Below are 21,175 nucleotides of genomic sequence, written 5' to 3'. Positions count from 1 at the left end.
AAGTCTTGACCGTGAAGACCAAATATCTGAATGATCTTTAAGCCTTTCTCACTTACATTTTCTCCCTTTTTCTCTCAGTCCGTGGCCTCCTCTCCCCACAGCTCCTCCTGCGTGCCGCTAAAAGCTGAAAGAGTTAAGAAGATTTGGCAGCTCCACTGCAACCAGCCAGCCGGTGAGAGAGGAACTGGCTTCCGGTGGCCAGAGGCAGGCGGCTCACTTGCCCGGGATTAAGTGGGATCGGGGGAGATTACAGCCCTCTCTCTCTCTTTCTCTCTCTCTCTATGTCTCTCTGTCTCTCGTTTCCCCGTAGCTTGATGAACGCATAGTGCTCCGTCCAGTCTCCTGGGAATATATTTCCGATCATATATACATTATCCTGCACCTGTAGCGGTGCTGAAACCTGCAGGAGCTGGAGGAGAAAGGCTTGAGGCATCCCTGAGGACTTGGACGCAGAGGTAAGGTGCATCAGACTGCTTTTTTTGTTTTTAAAAAAAAGAGAAGGGCTTGGAGGAAGGCCAAAGGGATCATCCTCTTCCTCTTCTTTAACTACAGAAATTTGCCAGATGGGTGTTTACCTCATGAGTAGCTTGATCTGTTTTATTTCTTACAATCACTTTTTGTCTGTCATCCTGCACAACTGGCACCTTCATGATAGTTTTTACAATAATGATCAGGATAAAAAATGTATTTATTAACCTGTTTATTCCTTTTCTTTGGTCGATCACGTTGATGTCAAATTGACCAGATGTTGGTTTAAAAAAAAAAAAAAAAAAGAAAAACCATCACAGCTGAATTATATCCTGAAAATATAACAGGTGTTTTTCTGTCCTGTGATGGTTCACCAGACAGAGATTATGCCGTCCACATCTCTGTATTTCCATCAGCGCTGCTCTTACACGCTGATGGAAATTGTGCCGTTAACCCCTTACACCATTCACGCTAACGACTGCTGGAGCTGTGGCTGCGCCTCCCCACCTGATCCTACTGCACGCTCACGGCTGCATGGATTACCAAGAAGGCAAAGTGGGTGGGTGGGTGATGCCACAGACTCTGGTTTCCTGCGTGTTGGTGATTTGATGATTCTTAAATGGGACATACAAATAAGCCGTGTATATTATATTATAAACTTTATTAATCTTGTTATAAATGCAATATTTGTATGGAATTAGCTGAACATTTTGCTGTGTGTCCTTCATGTTTCCAGGTCGTTGCCAGTCCTGGTCAGCGGTGGTCAGGGTCAGAGGTCGGGAGTCCGGTGACCATGAGGCAGGCGGTGGAGGCTCAGGTGTTGAACCCCCACTGCGAACTGGGAGAGCATGGTTAGTGGGGCACATGTAGTTATGATGTTGTAGCTTTGTTTTTACACTCTCTTACACTGTGTGTGTTTGTGTGTCGCAGGCCTGCGTCAGATCCTGACAGATGTGATCGAGGAGGTGAGGCAGTCGGTGAATCAGGACATCGACGGAGCGGAGATTCTCCACAGTCTGTTGAACGCATCGTGGCTGCAGTCACTGCTCAAGGTCTGAAAACACTCTCCTCTACTATGAAATAACATCAAAAATGTATAACATAGAACACAGGTACAACAGCCTCAGAGTGTGTGAGGGTGCATTTCTCCTTTAAGGTACTGAACTACTTACTGTTAAAATGAGAACTGCTTGTATTATTCAACTTTAAACTGTGTGACGTCCCTGTTTTCAGGTGTACGAGTGTCTCCAGAGGTTCCTGAGAGACTCCCCAGCTCCAGCTCTGGACTACGCTTCAGGACTCTCACTTCAGGTTGCACTCAGATTTGTTTTATAATATTAACTTGTTGCTCACAGTCGTTCTGTAGGAGTCTTTGTTTAAATGGAGGATATGTGTTTTCCTGTCTGTGCAGCTGCTGATTGACATCAGGGCGTTATCAGGCTGCTCTGAAGAGGCCAAAGAGCTCTACCGCCTCCTGCGGCAGCCGCACCTGCAGGTAAGAAGCCACATCTACAAGACTTCTGTAACTGACCTGATTTCCCTCATTTTAATATTCATTTGTATTCGGACAATGCAGTGCGGCACCATGCAATGAACAATCCGTCTGATCTGCATGTTTTGTAGGCTCTGCTCTCTGCTCATGATACGGTGGCCCAGAGGGACTATGAGCCGGTGCTGCCACCAATGCCTGAAGACCTGCCGGACGATGAGGAGGCCACCAGGATAGTCTGCCTGGTCAAAAACAAACAGCCTCTGGTGAGCTATATAGCTAACACCCCCCTCATTACTCATTATGAAAGCTGCTAATGAAGTTTGGTTTGTACTATGTTTTTTGCCAAGCCCTTCCAAACTCTTTTTAGGCACTACGTGACCTTAAATGAGGCCACATTGTGATGGGATCGCCCCCCTTTCTATGTATGAATTTTATTTTTTTAATCCCTCTTCACAAAAACAGGTTGGTTGGGATTAGGGAAACCCATCAGACAAACCTCACAGAGGATAAAAATGGCTTCAGGACATGAAGTCATACTACAAAACAACTGAACGGTTACATTTTGATAAAGCCACAGTCGAGAAAGTTCTTGCTCGAGGTCATTATGATCAGTACTGCGACTAAATCTTATAAATCTCAATTTTGTATTTTTAAAAAAAATCATTGTATTTGTGTGGATGCAAAAGTCTCACATATATTTGCACATTAAACCAAACTGACCACGTGGCTTGATAACACTAGGGAAATATAGAAAATGTGGTTTGTGATTTGGATGAACTGATCCTTTAAGATTCCTGTAATCTGACTGTAAGAAATACACCACATACATCTATGTGTATAAATTAGACCACAATGGGGCTATTTCCAGTCCTGTATTATTATGATTTATATTTTGCCAAATATAAATCAAACAGCTGCATCCAGCTGTAGACCAGATGTTTGAATTTTATAATCTCTCATTTGTGAAATTGTCTGTGGGTGCTTGATGGATGATTTCCAAACAGCAGAAAGAGAAGGATTTTAAAGAAAAACACTCATTTATTATCAGTCTCTGCTAAACTCTTAATACGCATGTCGCTGTTTTGTATGTTGTTTTCTAGGTCTTTTATTACACAGTTATTTTAACAGGGAGTGCTGATGACTCATTTTTCATAGCAGATATTCCATCTTCAAACCTTGCAGTTTTCCAGTGGAAGTTGTCAGTCTCCAGTTCCTGTGTTGAACGTTTCCTCTACCTTTGAGTGACTCTCTTGTCTCACAGCTTTGCACCCACCAGAGAGTCAGGCTGCGGCTTCCCAGTGCCTCCCCTCCCTCTGCAAAAAGCTCCAGAGGGGGGATCCACAGTCACTGGGACACCTTGAGGGGCCTGACCCGGCAGAGGCTTCACCGAGGTCGTGCATTTGGCGCCCAGAGCACAGCTGCTGCTGAGAGCCACAGCCTGGATGTCAAGGATTCACCGTGGCGTAGCGTTCGCAGAGGCAGCTACCCTCCAACTGAAGCGCTGTGTCACCCAGCTGGGGCTCGGCCGTACCCTCCATCTCAGTATAAGCCGATGAGTAACTGTCAGGTGTGCTGTGGCAAACAGATGAGCCAGTGTAGAGTTTGTTACACCAACCTGCTGTGGGAGCAAGGTCTGAACCACTCCGCGCCTTCGGTCTACAGCTCTGTTCTGATCGGTAAGAAAAGACCTGGGCCTCATCTCCTGGGGAGCGATCTCATTATAGAGAAAATAAATGTAAGAAATAATTCAAAACTTGGATAAAACCTGCAGTTTGAGGTTCGTCTTGTTAATCTACGATCTACTGTAAGATGCTTTCAGGAAACAAGGCCCTGTGGGGTTTTCATCATTCGTCATTTCGCCCTCTTCATCCATCTTTCATCACATCTCCTTGTGGTTTTTCATGGATTAATGATGTCTGTTTTCTCATTGGAGACAACGTCATAGAAGAGATGGACAGTGGGAATGAGGATGAAACAGGAGAGTCTGCCGACGCCCCCTCCCCGCTTCCCACATCCCGCCGTTGGACCATGTCTCCCCCATGCCTCACTGTACCCTACTACTCCAACATAGACGACTACCTCCAGCCAGGCCTGACTCCGCGGCTCCGAAGCCAAAGCCCCCGCATCCGCACGGCTCCCCCGAGTCCCATGCACCCTCGCCGTGTGGTAGAGATGCCCTCGGTGGCGCCCGTGGAGCTCGCCAAGCAGGAGAGTCTGGACGAGCTGAGGAGCACTGTGCAGCTTGCCGCCAGCTCCATGGAGACCAGCACCAGGGACATGAAGCTCCTGGGGGAGAAGATGGCAGCTGCCACCGAGCGTATGTCGGAGACTGTGCAGGACAACTCGCACGCCTTAGTCCTCCTCACTCAGGTGGTGGACCGGCTGCAGGTCCTCCTCGCCGCCACCAGGATTGACACCAACTCCACAAAACCTGCCGCTGCTGAGCAAGACGACACACCCAAGAAAAGCCCGACTACGAAGACTCGAGGGCAGCGTCCATCTTTGACACACCAATCCAGATGTCCCTTCCCCTCACTTCCTTCCTCCACCTCCTCCAGCTCCCTCAGCAGCTCCCAGGACGCTCCCTCCACCTCCCAGGGCACCAGCTGTCTGTCTGTGTCTTGCCGCGGATCACCCCGAACAACCCTAAAAAACAAAAATACCCCCTCCCCAAAGAAGAAGCACATACATCACCCTGATCTCCCAGCATCCAAACATCCTCTGACTAACGGCCTGTTAGATGAGACCAACGAGACGTCCAAGGCCGTGAGAGGAGGTCGCTCGAATCAGAGGAAGAAGAAGAGAAAGAAGGCGACATGAGAGACGCAGAGAAGTGTCCAAAAAGTGGAGTTCTTGCGTCCTTTCAAAGCCGTCTCTGACCTGGCTGACCTGCAGACATGTACAGCGGTAGTTGGCATTTCTTCTGGTTTTCCCTCCATCATGTTGTGTTTCTGTAGAGGGGCCATTTCATTCTTTCATTTTCCTCTCCGGCTCCCTCATCACCAGCGATGTCTGGATTCTTCATGTCAAGAACTTCACCAGTCAACTTTCACTTGTGTCGCTGTTTCTTTGCGCCTGAATTGTCCCTTTTTTCCATTTCACCGCCACGTGTGTCCATCGTGTTGTTGCTTCCCATTCACATTACAAATCACATTACAGTTGGTTTATTTATTCAGTGTTTTTGTCCTTTTTTTGTTCCAGGGAGCGACTATAAAGAGAAACGACATCACGGGGGAGATCTTTGTTGCTCGGGTGATTCATGGAGGGCTGGCTGATCGAAGTGGTGAGTCTTGCCTACCAAGGATAGTGTTGAATGTTGTCAGTTTACTGTATACTGTTCAATAATAACTGATGCTACAAGACAACACCTGAGAGAGGACTGACCCTTTAAGAACTTGAGGAAATGTGAAGGCCTTGTTTTTATTTTCACCTGTATTTGTGTGTGTGTGTGTGTGTGTGTGTGTGTGTGTGTGTGTGTAGGTCTGCTGCATGCAGGGGACAGGATCATAGAGGTGAATGGTTTTCCTGTGGACGGGATGGAGCCTGAGCAAGTTATCCAAGTTGTGGTGGGTCACTGCTCTCTGAATCCCTGTGTCTTGTCTTCCTCAGTGATTTTCCTAAAAGCAAAAGGCCTCACAGTTTCTCAGTCCGCTAATGAATCCGTTTTGTTTTCTTTACAAACAATCAGCAAGCGAGGTCACAGGGCACCATCATGTTTAAGGTTGTTCCCATCACAGAGAGGCCGGTCCACAACCAGACGATGGTAAATCATCATCTGTACCTCCCTCATTCTTTCACTTCTTTTATTTATTTTTTTAAACCCTTGCATATCATAACTCTAAATTAATTGTCTGGGGTTAGCTGTACGTGCGCGCCATGGCCGACTACAGCCCTCAGCAGGACCCGGCCATCCCCTGCGCCGACGCCGGCATGAGCTTCAGAAAAGGTGACGTCCTGGAGATCGTGGACCAGACGGATGCCCTCTGGTGGCAGGCCAAGAAATTGCCCAGCAACACGGCCTGTGCTGGGCTCATCCCCTCCACTAACCTGCTCAAACGGTGCTGTTAAGGAAACATTTGGAGTAAAATCAGCAGATATCAGATCAAAGAATGAATTAGAGATTACAAACTTGACCAGAGATTTGGTGCTTGGTGGAGTTGGAGTTTGTGATGTTGGCCTAATTTAAACCTGAATCTGTTGTAACAGGAAGCAGAGGGATTTCTGGTGGTCTCAGCCTTATCAGCCTCACGCCTGCATTCAGACCTGTAAGTTCACCCACGTTTGTCTTTGAATAACAGTCCAAAACAGTTTCAGAAGTGACCGGCTGTTTTCACAGTGGAGTTTTCATTGTGTTTTACTCCACGCTTACTGAAGTGAGCACAGTAGAAGAAGGTAAGGAGAGATTCCACTAAAACCTGCACATGTAGATTTATATGTTTTATTGCAGATATGACTGTTAGTTTTTCTCCCACAGAGGAAGACATGATGGCCATTGATGAGAAATGTGTTGAAGCAGGTAAATCCTCACTTACTGCTTTACATATATGTCCGTGTGCTCTTTTAATCTTTCAAACACAAACTTATTGAATGACTGTGCTTTGCGATTAATCTCCCCTGTGTGTTTTTCTGTCTGGCAGACGAGGAGGCATTTGAATCTGGTAGGTAAGTCTTTGTTGATTTAATCTGTTTTGATTCTGGATTTGGTGTCATAAAAGCAAAGCGTCACTCTGTCCTGTCCTTTGTCTGAAGCTTTTGTTATTGTTTCTTTCCCAAACCTTTCTGCTGTCTGACGGCGAAATGTCAGAGGAGCTCAGAGAAGGTGAGAAAACCACGGCCATTTGTCTTTAAGTGCTTTGAAAGTACAGAGGACAAAACACCACCAATCATACAGCTGTCATTTCCTCAGTATCTGTATTTCTTTCTCTTTTTTATTTTTACTCATAATTTCCTCCATTTTCATCTCATCCTTCTCTTCATATCAAACCAGAGGAGGATGACTTCAGCAGCAACATTGAAGGGATTTATTTAGGTAAGTCTTCAAACATAAATATGATCATTTATATCATACATCATATCCTCTGTGTTTCTGTAATTAATTAATTAACGAGTTGATTTTTTACTTCTTCTTTTTTTTTTATGTTTTCCCTCAGCGGGCTTCAGGCGCAGCATGCGTCTGTGCAGGCGGCGGTTTCACAGCACCGTCCAGCCGTCCTGTCACACCCGCTGTCCCAGCAGCTGCTACAGCACCCTCAACAGCCCGTATGAGGAGGTGGTGCGCTACCAGCGCCACCCACAGGACACGCAACGCCTCATCGCTCTCTTAGGTACACTAAACATCTTATTAGAAAAACAGGGAAAATAAAACATTACAGATGATTAAAAACAAGCTTCAGGGAAACATTTAAATAGTATATACATTAGAAATGACTCATTTAATTCATCAAACAGCAAATTACAGATGAAATGTGGTTGGATTGATTAATGTTTGATCATGTGAGAGAGATCTTTAGCTGTGTTCTGTTTTTCTCAGGTCCGACTGGTGTGGGTGTGAATGAACTTCGGAGGCGCCTGATTGAAATGAACCCCAACGTCTTCCAGGGAGCTGTACCTCGTATGTGTCAGCTATGATCATCCAACAAATTTACAATGAACCTAAGTCACAGCTCACAGCACATGAAAAATCCTGAAAGACGCACAAAGTACTGTTTTTTCCTTTTCCTGAGGCTGTGTTTTTATCCTTTTTGTGTGATTATCTTTTGTAAGTTTTTAATTGACTGTCTGTCTGGAAGAAAAATTATTAAATGTGAGTTTCTTTTTTCCTCCTCCAGACACCACAAGAGCACCGAGAGGATACGAGGAGTCTGGAAGAGAATATTTCTACACCAGCCGAGAAATCTTTGACAACATGGTTTATAACAACAGGTACATCTGTCTCTGCTCGAAAGCCATTAATTATTCATGAATGTTGTGGAGACACGGTGTCATTTTTATAAAGTCTAAACACAATTTATTGACCTTTTTATTATTTTCAATTTGTAAAATGCTCAAGAGCATCTATATGAGCATTTTTTTAATTGAATGTGAGAGGAAACGGTTCATGCTGCCTTTTGAAATGATAAAAAGCTGTGCCTGCACCATATAACAACTCACATTACAGTCGCAGTATTCACAAAATGAGTTCAGAAATGAATGTTTAAGCATCAAGTACTTCTGGTTCCTGTGTTTTTAATATAAAGTGATGGTGTTCAACAGGTTTCTTGAGTACGGGGAGTATAAAGGGAATCTTTACGGCACCAGCATTGAGTCTGTGAAGGAGGTTTTAAACAGCGGGAAGATCTGCGTCATCGACATCGAGCCAAATGTAAATATAACATGGAGACTGACTGTGCTCACTAGTGGCTGAAATTCTGGCTGAAAAGTTTTTAAAGCCACTATTCCAAACTTATATTTATTCATTTAAAAAGTAATTACGTTATCATCATCTGTTATGTCTGAATTAATGTCATTGTGTTAACAAATGGTTTAAATTAGAACCTAACCATTTCACAATACCACTAACAGAAGAAGTTTTGTGTTTCATATGTTTTTTTTTTTTAAATGGTACAAAAAATAGATTTAAACTGAATGTTCTTTATCTTCTCTATTTAGGCCATCCAGGCAGTGAGGACCCACGAGCTGAGGGCCTACATCATCTATGTGAAGCCTCCGCCTCTGGAGCGCCTCAAGGAGACAAGACAGGAGTCATACATCACCACCAACTACTATGTCAACCGACCGTTCAAAGTAAGCTCTATGTATATGTGTAATAATGCATGACAATATGATAAAACACTGTTAATATCACTATATAATTTTGAACCAGATCAGATAAATAAAAAAAGAATGGCAGAAAGAAGCACAGATAAAACCCATATACAAAAAGAGAGATTTGGTCACATAGTGAAATTGCAACTCTCCTCCATCAGAATGAAGACTTCCAGGAGATGGAGGAGGCGGCCCGGAAGATTGAGTCCCACTTCTGGCAGTTCTTCGACCACGTAATCGTCAACGATGAGCTGCAGGACTCCTGCGTCCAGCTGCTGACGGTGGTGAGGAAGGCGCAGGACGAGCCGCAGTGGGTCCCTGCCAGCTGGATACGACCCACCGCCGAGTCGTAAGTGAGGACGGAGGAGAAGACGAGGGGACAAGAGAGATGTGACCCCATTTTATTATGGCAGCAAATTTATTTTGGAGACTGAAAGTCTGGAATATCATCCCGAAAAGTTTTACATTGAAATCAATTTGTTGTATGTCTAATACTGCATGTTTTAGGGGAGTAGGGCATGAAAAAAAGGAAATATTTTGATCTTGGTGTTTGTGGCATGCTTGATCTGATTCTTAAGTCGGTTCAAATCCCTAAAGACAAGATGAAGCTGGGCTCACGCCCAAAGAAATCCCTGAAACTATGTCAGTTTGTCACAATTTTTTTTTCTTTTAACTAGTAGTTAGACTAATTGTTTTTTAGATGATTACAGTAACGCTACAAGCAGAGAGTGCTCATTCAAAAGGTTTACATGCAGCTTTAATTTGGATAAAAAAGGTTTCTTGCCCTGCTCCCCGCTCAGAACCTGATATTTTTCCAATTGATGTTTACATACTAGAGAGCAAACTTGATGTTTTTCCAATTTGTTAAATGTTTTGTTTTTTTTGTCATTTTTATGATTTCTTTGTGTTTTGTTTGAGATTTACAAAAGATTAACTAAATGCTGCGTTTGGCAAGCTCTTGCAAAAAACCCCATAAAAAACCAAACACAAACACTGTGTCCTTATTTCATTCAAATAATGTAATGAAAACCATGTTTTTCAGGGTAAGATGCAGCAAAAGTGCAAGCAAAGCAATGACATTTTGATATTTGTACCTGTGTGTAACATTAATAAACCAATTATGATAGTAATTTATTTATTATTCATTTTTTTAGTCAGTCATTTATTCTCCTGTTTTGTTGCCTTGCCTGTCCTCGCTTTGTGTGTAAGCTTTTATTTTGAAAACACAGGAAGTGTTGTGTGTGTGTGCTACTCATAAATACATCCGGGTAGCACCTCTCCGTAGTCTAGATAAAGTCAATAACAATCAAAGTAGCAGTTTATTCGCTTTTAAGTGGTTTGAGCCGTTAACATATGCCTTTAAACTAAATATGCTTCAACTGGATGGACATATAAAGGCGTAGTTTTGAGTGAACTTCGCAGTATGGATACAGGAGGCTCAAAGGTAGCTAACACGTTTATTCTCATTAATAACGGAACGTTGAAGTGGCTACCGGGCTATTGTTAAATGTTATTTCGACGAAAATACGACCAATAAAATATTTTAAATTTGTCAAATTTAAACTTTTTATATTTTACTGTAGGCTACTGTTGATGTAAACAATATTTTTTAAATTAACAGTAGCGAACGGTTACCTAAGGTTTTCAATTCTGTTACGTTATTCTGTTCTGTTATCTGTTGTAACGTTACCTATTACTACATTTAATAATAGAAATACGTATTATAACATTTTAAATATCGCTAATAATCTGTTTTTTTTTTTTTAATTATAGAAAATGCGACCCAGGGAGCTCCCGCCTCTTCCACAGGTTAGTCAGTCAAATCCAGCTGTTACTGCTCTAAACTTATCTATTAGACCACTGTAGTTACTGTTTCCTATTATACTCATTTAAAACTGCACTGTCCTTAGAAGGGTTTCATTTTAAGCGAAATACTAAGCGGCAAAATAATGGCCCCAAAATAAAATCTAATCAATTTATAGTTATATGAAACAAATAAAAGCATTTGTGAAACTGTAAGCAGCAAATATTTGGTAGTTTTACTGAATATAAAAGAAAAAATAACTGATTCTCTGAATAAGAAAATGTTTTGATAGAGTAAACTAATTATCTCAGTACAATTTGGATTTCAGACAAATTTCATAGTAAAAACAACAAACTACACCAGTGCAGTAACACATACTCAATTAATCATCAACAATAAAGATAATAAAAGATTAATTGTTTAAGACATATGTGAGGATTCACTGCTTCTTCTTGTTTTATATTTGTGTAAATTGAATATTTAAAGGCGTCATCTTGAGCTCAGGGACATTTTCTGATATTTCATACAGTAAAACAACTAGTCATTTAGTTGGAAAAAAAGAGTCAGTGAAGAAAAACACAGTAACTTACATATATAACAGAAAATAATGAAGCCAGGCAGGCATGTGGTCAGTCGCAGATTACTAAGGTAATTAAAAGTCTAATTGATGAAAATATCTGAAGTAAAACCATTTTTCAGCCCAAAAATGAAACTTCTTCTCCTTGATTGTCACCAAACAAACCTGAAAAGCAGTGGAATAAGCTTGAAAAGTTGTCTAAGTGTGTTTAGGGACAACATGTAAAGCACCATACAGAGTATTGGTGTTTACACACCGCCTCAACAAGCATCGTCAGGGAGATTAGACCGGATTCCAAAGACGCACTTCCTTGATGTTTCACACAAAGAGACATACAAATAAACACACTGCCGCAGCTTCAAGAGTTTGAAAAAAGGTTTGACCTCTGCCCTGAATAATCCTTGGTCCTGGCAGATGCATGACCACAGATTTAGCCAAGGATTTAACAGCCAGGATGTTACACGAGGCTTCACTCCACTCTTACTTGATTCTTAGGTGAAATGGCCAGAAAGGCAATGGTAAGGATTTAACTTTGATGTCTCATCTGACTTAAAGCTAGAGCTGAAAATTTAGGGGAAAAAAAGAAAAAGCTCTGTTAAAATCCGAGGCAGCTCAGCTGTTATGTAAGTGTCTGTAACTTAAATAGCCTCTTGTGACGTGCTTGACTTTCAGCAACAGGTTTTGTCAGAGCAGGTGTATCATTCTCATCCATTTGTCTGCGGTTGATAGGAACGAATGAGTCATGGATGCAAAAAGTTCAGCTGTGGAAAATTAGACTAGTTTTTAATTCAGGTTATTTGAAGCTGAACTTAAACACACAAAGAAGAAAACTAACTTGTGCTTCTTCTTCTTAAGCGCGGGCAGCGAACACTTCCTACAATGCTGAGGTAAGTAAATGTGTTTATTATTATAACAGTGACTGTGATTTCATTTTTGTCTTTATACCAATTTCTTTCTTCTGTTTTTTATATGCACTGACACATGAAGTCAGGACGCAGTTGGTGAGTCAGGATTTGTACTAAATAGTTCTTTATAATGTTTATAATTGATTTTTTCATTGAATTTTTCATTGAACTTTCCTTGTGTTTATTTTCTTGTATAGCACCAAAACAGAAGAAGAAGAGGGTGAGAAAGGAGGCAAATGGAGTTGATGATATGGATGGTACGAAACACAAATGTCTGTGCAGCTAATTCAGTACTCATAGCCAAATGTTAATTAACTCAACTTATTGGTTTAAATGTCAAGGTCACGCCAACACAAAGACTTAACAGCTAAACCTTTAATTTTGCTGAACTTGACATTTTGTTTTTCTGCCATTTATCACTCTTCATTTATTCTTATTTCCATCTTTCCTTTTTAGATCAGGGGGTGGAGATGGGAGGCCTGGGCAGCAGGAGGACGTCTGAGGTCGGAGAGCAACTTTCTCTTGAACCCGCAACTGAAGCACCCCCCCAGAGGAGGAGGAAGAAAAAGAAAGCTGCCACTATAGGTAAAATCTATGTGTGTTGCTTTTCTGTATGGGAGCTATACTAACCCTATGATGCTGTAGTTTCATCGGGATAAAAAAAATAAAAAATTCATGGTTTCAGATCTTGAAGATGACCAGGCTGATCTGGTGAATGGAGATGCAGTGGATCAGACCACCGATGGAGAAGAAGTGGTACGAAAACCCAAAAAGAAAAAGTAAGAAGCCCTGAAAACCAGAGTTAACATGCTGCTGCTTAATATTATATCTGCAGTTATTTTCATTATCGATTTATCTGCAGGCTGATTGAAAATTCTCCCACATCAGTGTCATATGTTGGGTTGAATTTGTCATTTTTCTTTGGTCTTCTTTTCTTTTAATTAAGTAAAACTAAACCAAACCAAAGCACACATGATAAAAAAAGCATCCAAGTTATTGTCACAGAATCAATAAAAGAAAGTCTTCACAAGAGACAAATGTGACAGCAATTACAGGATGATATATCGAATATGTTCCATTTTTCTCTAAAACTTTTATTCTTGAAATTTCAGGAAGTCAAGAGTCGTTGAATCACAGCTTCCCGATGAGTTGGACGTGGAGGAGGATGATATTATCACAGACACCCCTCCTGCCATCCCCCAGCATTCCCTGTTCTCGGCCCCGCAGGGTCAGAGCCAGCCGGTTGGGAAGGTCTTTGTGGAGAGGAACAGTGAGTAATGAGAGAAGATGATGGGGTCAAAGCTGTTAAATGGCTTGAGTGGAAATAGTAACTGAAGTGTGTGTGTGTGTGTGTGTGTGTGTGTGATGACGTGCAGAACGTTTCCAGGCAGCGGAGCGCTCAGACTGGAGGAAGACCAGTGACCAGATGGATATCATGACGGACCTCCAGCACATGCAGCCGCTCTGGACCACCAGAGACGTTTCTATCAGAGTGCACGAATGCTTCAGGTGAAGGAAAAATGTCTCTGCACAAAATAAAACATACACAGACACACACTCCCCTATTTTCTTTAACGTCTCTTCTCTCTTCCATCTGGTTCAGGGTGTTCGGTCTTTACTGTCACGGCTTCCTGGCGGGCTATGCTGTGTGGAACATCGTTGTGGTGTACATGTTGGCCGGGCAACACCTAACCGCTCTGTCCAACCTGCTGGAGCAGTACCACAGCCTGGCTTACCCCTCCCAGTCTCTGCTCTACATGCTGCTGGCCGTCAGCACCGTGGCCGCCTTCGACCGGTAAGACACCAGGGCTTGTTCTCATTCCTGCTCAATCAAGATGGCATCAAGAAAAAAAACCTTCCTGTTTGTCACCCAACATGAAATTGTTGTAGCTCTAAAAATGTGCAAGAGAAAGGTCATCTATGTGTAGTAAGCCTAGTCTTCTTCTCAGAGTGAATCTGGCCAAAGGCTCCATGGCTCTGCAGGAGTTCATCACACTGGACCCCGTCGCACTCGCCTCATTCTGTGAGTCCACGCTGTATTTATTCGTTTTAGATGAAGTACAAGTCCTTCCTTTAAACACACACTATACACTCTTTGTTTATTATCTCCTCTCCGTAGTGTATTTCTCAGCGCTGGTCCTCTGTTTGAGCCAGCAGATGACCAGCGATCGAATCAACCTGTACCCGTCCTTCAACACCACGCTATGGTGAGCTCAGTTAATGTTATGGTTTCTATCTCATCATGAAGCCTGGATGTGAAACCTGAGGCCCTTCTGTTTTCTTCTCTAGGCCACCAGGGTCAGAGCACCAGATTCTCCACCCGTGGGTGACGGTCAACCTGGTGGTGGCGCTGCTTGTTGGCCTTGCCTGGATCTTCATCGCCACCAGACCTGAGACCGACTACACTGAAGGTGAGTGTGTTGAATGCTGCTTTAATCTCAACTAAATCCACCCTAACACACTTAAAGAAGAAAAAGTTCCTTTTATTTTCTTGTTCTTCTTCCTCAGGTTATCTGATGGCCATGGAGATTGAGCCGCCAAAACCAGAGGACAAATCAGAAATGACCGCCTGAGAAGAATGACAGTATATTTGATCTGAGACGACAGCTTTGATGTCACTTTGCACATATTTTGCACCATATTTTAGCAGTGAACACTGAATGTGTGATACTGTATATTATTTTTGTATTTTTGAAATGTGAATGTACTTGTTTCTTTCTAAATACAAGATTTTATCCAACAAATCCAGCAACATGTTTTTATTTCATATGAAGGGAATTCGATGGTATGCCCAGGTTTGCTAGGCTACCATTGATCTTTAATAGGTTCAATAATTATATGGAATAAGCAGTGTTGGAAGAGATATTGAGCTCATTTACTAGTAAATGGAAATTTTCAGGATGTATGGTCACACAAGTTTATTTACAAGTACAGACTTATTATGGTATTTATTAACTCACAAGTAGAGTTTGATAAGATGTTGATCTGCGTAAAAAAAACTTCAAATAGTTCATATGTATATAGATCAATACGGTGAGTATGAAATGTCCATGATAATTACTACTTTTGTGTGGAGGACTTTCCACAACCTGGCAACCCAAAAGTTCTTCTAATTGATGGCTCAAAACTGATCCATAAAACATAAAAGTAAATGATTTATTAACCATTCATAAAACCAATACTTACTGCTTATAAACCCTTTATAAATGGTGCCTTATGAGAGAGTGGTTGCTATTTAGTTCAGTATCGATTTCACTCCATTCGATTATTTCGCCCTGCCCGCCTTCCAGACTGTGTAGTCGAGCACAGAAGCCCTTATCGCTGCTGTCTCTGTTGACGTGGTGACTGTGAAAGAGTTTGCGTGGAAATCTCCAGATATATTAATGAGTTAAAGTTAGTAAAGCAGTGCAGGTAAAAGCGAGCAGTCATGCTGGACTTTGCCATCTTTGCTGTCACGTTTGTCATCATTTTAGTCGGCGCCGTTCTCTACTTGTACCCGGTATGTCACTGCAAGTTTAGCTTTAATTTAGCTACTTAGCTGTCCGTTATCCTGGTGAAGCATTACGCCAGCGTCCTCCTTAAAAGTGTTTATGTACGGTTCCTTTTCTTGGAAACATTACGTATAATACATTTCAGTAATATACCGAACCTTTACTATCTTTTTTCTCTTTTTGGTATTAGTCTACCACAACAAACAGGAATCTACTTCAGTGAAATACAACTTTAAGAAGTCCCAGTGGGCGGCAACGGGCGCTGATCTACTTGCCTAAATTAACTACTAAAGTAAAAAATAATGAAATCAAATTCTGCAAACTGCAGCAGTTACGTGCCGATTTAATCCGAAACATCAAATAAATAATCTCATTACTTTAGGTTGTGTTTTAAGAATGTGTGTGGTTGCCTATTAACGGTGAAACATTAAATTAGCATATTTTTCATTGGGATTCCATATGACTGAATGTCACACAAACCAATTGGCGTTAGCTGGATTTGGGATTGGCATAGTCGATCTATCAGCTTATTGGAGAAGACAGTTTGAGTCTGCGCATGTGTAGACGGTGCACTTATGTATATGCACTACCACAAATTGTATTTACATAAATTAACTTATTTTACATCACATTAACAGCCTATTTCTAACCATTTCAGTCATCTAGAAGGGCCTCTGGCATCCCAGGTCTCAACCCTACAGATGAGAAGTAAGTTGATGTATTTTCCTCTGTCTTTGCAGCTACTGTTTACTTTCATTCAGTAAAAGGATTGAGTAAAATTCATATACACCAGTTAGCCAGTCTCCCTCATAAAGTACATTATTCATTGTACTGGCTGTCCAGATTCAAATCACATCCATGGCTTTCTGCTCTCTCAGGGATGGGAACCTGCAGGACATTGTGAACAGAGGCAGTCTGCACGAGTTCCTCGTCAGTCTGCATCAGGAGTTTGGGTCCGTGGCTTCGTTCTGGTTCGGCGGTCGGCCGGTGGTCAGCCTGGGCTCTGTTGACCAGCTACAGCAACACATCAACCCCAACCGCACCAGTAAGTCCACAAGCATGACGGACTTAAAATTACAGTTTTTGCTGCTTATGATAATAATAATAATAATAATAATACACTAAAACATTCCCCTTCAGTAAAGGATCTGTGCTGTTCTAAACAAAAGCAAACTAAACTCTTTCTCTTTACCTACTCTCAGCTGACTCCTTTGAGACGATGCTGAAGTCGTTGCTAGGTTACCAGTCTGGGATGGGAGGCGGGGCCAATGAGACCATGATACGGAAGAAAGTGTATGAGAGTGCCATCAACAACACGCTAAAGAACAACTTCCCTCTTGTGCTCAAGGTTTGTGCTGCGGATGAAGACAAAACTTTAACTCTACCCATTGAAATGTATCGTTTAGAGGTATTAAACATTACCAAATATGAGCTCTGTAATCGTCTTTGGTTTTGTAGGTGGTGGAGGAGCTGGTTGGAAAATGGAAGTCATTCCCGGATGCTCAGCACACCCCTCTGTGTGCCCACCTGCTGGGTCTGGCCATGAAGACCGTCACCCAGCTGGCTCTGGGTGAGCGCTTCAAAGACGACACGGAGGTCATTTCCTTCCGCAAGAACCACGATGCGGTGAGGCCGTCTGCCTGGGCATCTCAACTCTATATAATTAAATAGGCACCAACATTGCTTTTATAAATGGGTCATTATGTTTTAGTCTTGTCACTGTTTTATTTTTCTGGTTTTCTCACTCACATTGACGCCACCAGATCTGGTCAGAAATTGGGAAAGGCTACTTGGACGGCTCGCTGGAGAAGAGCTCCAGCAGAAAAGGACATTATGAGAAGGGTGAGTGAGCTTTTTCTCTGCAGAGTAAGCTGACGTGAACTATACTGAGTTATTGAAGGATGGTGTCTGTACTGTCTGTCGTTATTTTTTGACTCTCCTCAGTCTAGTGTTTGTCATGTCTTCATTTCTATCCATTTCCTAAGCTCACATCTGCTGTCTGTTGACATGTGGGAACAGCAGAGGGCTTCTGCTATTTTTTAGCTGTGGAGAAACAGGAGGAAAAGTTTGCAGAAGCTCAGATATGATCTGTGTAAAGCTGCTTGACAGACAGCCAGAAACGGTCTGAGTACAGGCAAAGACTGTGCAAACCCAACAGCCACTGTTTTCAGGGACTGTTATTGATTTTTCTGCCAAGGACAGTTGTCTGAGACACTCTGCACCTGGCTGGAGTTAATCTTGGTTGCTGTGGATGCTTGAAATGCTGAAATTTTATCCTGTAATCTCAGTATGGGTGTCAGGCCTAAAATATAAAACAACTGATGTCTAACGCGAGTGTGTTTTCATTATTTCCTCCTGGGAGTTCAGCTCTGTCAGAGATGGAGTCTGTGCTGCTGTCGGTGGCGAAGGAGAGAAAAGCTCAGAGGAAGCAGACAGTGTTTGTCGACACTTTGCTTCAGTCCAGCCTCACAGAGCGACAGGTGAATACTGATGAAGTCTCCCACTCTGCTTTCAAACCTAAAGAGATAACTGAGCTGATCTTCACTGTTCCCACAAAGCCCCTAATATGAATTTTATTTGTTTCTTTCAGATTATGGAGGACTGCATGGTTTTCACTTTGGCCGGATGCGTCATCACCGCCAACTGTAAATGACAACTATCAAAACAATCAATTTTCTCAATCAACCAATCGATTAATAACTGAAACAGGAATGCAACTAACTAATTGTATTCATTCATTATTCATTGATTATTTTCTGGATTAATTGAGAGAAATCTGAAATCATTCAGAAACCTACAGCATTTATTTTCAGTTACTTATTATTTAAACAGAATAAAATGAATCGACTAAACATTTCAGCTCCACGTTACATTTTAATTATTTACTTTTGCAGACTAAAAGTTTTCATAACATCTTGTGATTTGACAGTGTGTATCTGGGCACTCGACTTCCTGTCCACCTCGGAGGAAGTCCAGGACAAGTTGTACCAGGAGCTGGAGGACGTTTTGGGTTCAGATCCAGTTTCCCTGGACAAGATCCCTCAGCTCAGGTAAGACCTTTGGACCTGGCTTACATCTCCAAGTAGACACCTGACATCGGTCCAATTTTACTGACTTATGGCGGGATGATGCACGCTGTCACTGTGTTCATGCTCTTGAGGAATGACACAGATAAATGCATCATAATTTAAAGTGAAAGTTTCAAACATTTAAAGGTTGTAAATGCTTCGCCACTGATGCGATTCTGACTCAACCTGAACATTTAATGCTCTTGTTACATTATTTAAAGAGACAAATACACTATTAGTGAAGATGAACTGAGTCCTGCTGCCTTGGATAAACTTGATCTTGTACAATTTCTGCCCTTGAAAAGATACTGCCAGCAGGTCCTCAACGAGACGGTGAGGACTGCCAAGCTGACCCCTGTCGCGGCTCGGCTTCAGGAAGTGGAGGGCAAAGTCGATCAACACGTCATCCCCAAAGAGGTATCTGGTTTCCAGCTCTCTGTCTGTATATTTCTCCTCAGCTCTTTGTCACATTATTACAGCCAGACAATCAGACAGTTGAGTTTTCATCAGGTTTATTTTAGAGAAGAAACAATAATTAGTAGTGTTATAAAAGGCTAAGGAATTGTTGTAATATTTCAGACCTTGGTGATCTACGCTTTGGGAGTGGTCCTGCAAGACTCTGACACCTGGAGCACCCCGTACAGGTTGGCCTCACATGGGCGAATGTTTATAGTTAAAATAGTATAAAAGCACTACATCCTGTTTTGTTTTTTTTCTTTTTCTCAGGCTTGAAATATTGATTTGTCTACTGTCTGATATGGTGATTACTGTGACGTCTCTCAGGTTTGACCCAGATCGATTTGAGGAGGAATCAGCCAGGAAGAGTTTCTGTCTGCTTGGCTTCTCGGGGAATCAAACGTGCCCAGAGCTCAGGTAAAGAAAGACTTCTTTTGGACCCACAGTGCGGTCATTTAGCTCCAAAAGTATGGTGATAGTCAATAGACATTTCATGCTTTTTTTGGAGTTGTAAAAAGAAGTTGATCTTTTGGGAGAAAATGTTACGTTAAGTGGTCAGGACTACCTCTCTGTGATTGGATATCCTGCATGCTTCACTGAAACCTTCACAATCGATTATATCTGGTGTGACAGGTTCGCCTACACTGTGGCTACTGTCCTGCTCAGCACGTTGGTGCGGCAGCTGAAGCTCCACAAGTTAAAAGGACAAGTCATGGAGGTCAGATCTGAGCTGGTGTCCACGCCTAAGGATGAGACCTGGATCACTGTCAGCAGAAGAAGCTAGGACGAGTCTTTAAAAACCACTGAAGAGTCTGACCGAATGTTGAGAATCCAGTCTGTTAGAGAAACATCATTTTTTGGATTTTTGTAAAGTATAGTCAATTTGTTTGTTACACCAGCACTATATCCCTCACATTGTCTTCCTGGTGCTATTTCAGCTGAATCCTAGAGCACATTATTACCTTTTGTGTCCACAGGTTTCTATTTGCACTTGTTGAAAGACTCCATCTATTAAGGAAAACTCAGAACCTTAATTCTCTACAACGTAGAGAAAGACAACTTGTGCCACCAGAAGTTTTTGTATAATTCCTACAACGGCTGCCTTGAGTCAGTATTTCTAAAGACATGGGGCTGCTTTGTCTTTTAAAACAGGCCACATGGCGTTTGGACATTTCATTCCTTTTTGTAAAGACGTCTTGCATATAATTAAATATGTTTGAAGATTTTGTGTGTTTGTGTCATTGTTTTCATTTTATATTGTGTATCACTGCATCACAGTGTATCCAAAAGAATTCAGTGTTAAATTGTATTTGCAAAACATGGAGAATGTCATATGTTATAAATATATGTTTCCAGCTTTCACACATAAATATTTAACTGAATTGAATTAGGCCTGAAAGTAATCTGTATTTTCATTATAATTTTCTTTTATAAATAAATATTTAATCTACTATAATGTCAGATGAGGGAAACCATCAAAGTCTCACATTTGAAAAGAAGGATTTGCTTGGAGAGTGACTTCAACAATTAATTGATCATCAAAATAGTACCTGAACAATTTTCTGTTGATTGATTTATCAATTAATTGACCAATCATTGCGGCTCTGATTTAAATATCACAGCTGCCATGGCTGGATTAACCTCATAGAAGCATCATTATCTCTCAAGACACCCAAGCAATCAATCAATTGATTTGATTGACAGAAAATGAATGAGCAAGAGTTTTGATAATAGATTAATCCTTTCAGTCGTTTTTAAGTAATAAATAATTTGATTATTTAAATAATCTATCTTTGCTTGCTGCTCTGTAACTGAATAAAAGAGGGATCAATTGATCAGAACTGGAAATAAAATTTGACTAAAAAATATGACTACAGTGAATCTATTACATAATAGATTATATAATAATCTCTGGATGATGCAAACCACATAACCTCTGAAGCATTTTACCAGTTGGGAATCTGCGTTAATGCGTTTCTGTTCTAAACATTATTAATTTTGGGAACCCCTGCTCTCCACCAGCTGCTGGGAGAACCCCTGCAGTCCCGCACACGGCCGCGGCGGCGCCAGTGAGCACCGCCCCCCCCCCCCCCCCCCCCCCCCCCCCCCC

At 41.9% G+C, this 21,175-nt stretch overlaps 3 protein-coding genes across 3 annotated transcripts; all 3 read left to right on the top strand.

Moving 5' to 3' along the window:
* Positions 1–140: 140 nt before the first annotated feature.
* On the top strand, positions 141–9,894 carry mpp4b (MAGUK p55 scaffold protein 4b). Its single transcript, XM_023427059.2, has 22 exons — positions 141–455; positions 1,205–1,319; positions 1,399–1,520; positions 1,702–1,779; positions 1,880–1,963; positions 2,092–2,223; positions 5,162–5,243; positions 5,441–5,526; positions 5,649–5,723; positions 5,822–6,018; positions 6,167–6,225; positions 6,335–6,352; positions 6,435–6,476; positions 6,598–6,618; positions 6,765–6,779; positions 6,948–6,989; positions 7,111–7,284; positions 7,491–7,571; positions 7,789–7,882; positions 8,213–8,321; positions 8,609–8,743; positions 8,926–9,894. The coding sequence occupies exons 2-22, from the start codon at positions 1,262–1,264 to the stop codon at positions 9,115–9,117; spliced, it is 1,896 nt and encodes a 631-aa protein (XP_023282827.1). The 5' UTR covers positions 141–455; positions 1,205–1,261; the 3' UTR covers positions 9,118–9,894.
* Positions 9,895–10,014: 120 nt separating this feature from the next.
* On the top strand, positions 10,015–14,794 carry LOC111670352 (transmembrane protein 237B-like). The gene is made up of 14 exons (XM_023427060.2): positions 10,015–10,208; positions 10,538–10,573; positions 12,001–12,032; positions 12,133–12,146; positions 12,248–12,307; positions 12,507–12,635; positions 12,736–12,829; positions 13,163–13,320; positions 13,427–13,559; positions 13,654–13,845; positions 14,000–14,073; positions 14,170–14,257; positions 14,340–14,461; positions 14,559–14,794. The coding sequence occupies exons 1-14, from the start codon at positions 10,188–10,190 to the stop codon at positions 14,621–14,623; spliced, it is 1,218 nt and encodes a 405-aa protein (XP_023282828.1). The 5' UTR covers positions 10,015–10,187; the 3' UTR covers positions 14,624–14,794.
* Positions 14,795–15,361: 567 nt separating this feature from the next.
* On the top strand, positions 15,362–20,291 carry cyp20a1 (cytochrome P450, family 20, subfamily A, polypeptide 1). Its single transcript, XM_023426925.2, has 13 exons — positions 15,362–15,549; positions 16,200–16,249; positions 16,420–16,586; positions 16,744–16,889; positions 17,000–17,167; positions 17,305–17,383; positions 17,909–18,021; positions 18,132–18,186; positions 18,471–18,591; positions 18,915–19,026; positions 19,189–19,253; positions 19,393–19,482; positions 19,699–20,291. Exons 1-13 carry the CDS (start codon positions 15,478–15,480, stop codon positions 19,847–19,849), a joined length of 1,389 nt encoding a protein of 462 aa, XP_023282693.1. The 5' UTR covers positions 15,362–15,477; the 3' UTR covers positions 19,850–20,291.
* Positions 20,292–21,175: the final 884 nt, after the last annotated feature.

The sequence above is a fragment of the Seriola lalandi genome, unplaced genomic scaffold (genome assembly GCF_002814215.2).
Source record: "Seriola lalandi dorsalis isolate HSWRI2012SDOR001 ecotype SW California unplaced genomic scaffold, Sedor1 jcf7180002054850, whole genome shotgun sequence".
NCBI classification, from domain to species: domain Eukaryota; kingdom Metazoa; phylum Chordata; class Actinopteri; order Carangiformes; family Carangidae; genus Seriola; species Seriola lalandi.
The sequence above is the reverse complement of the archived record's forward strand: the minus strand, read 5'-3'. Positions and strand labels throughout refer to the sequence as shown.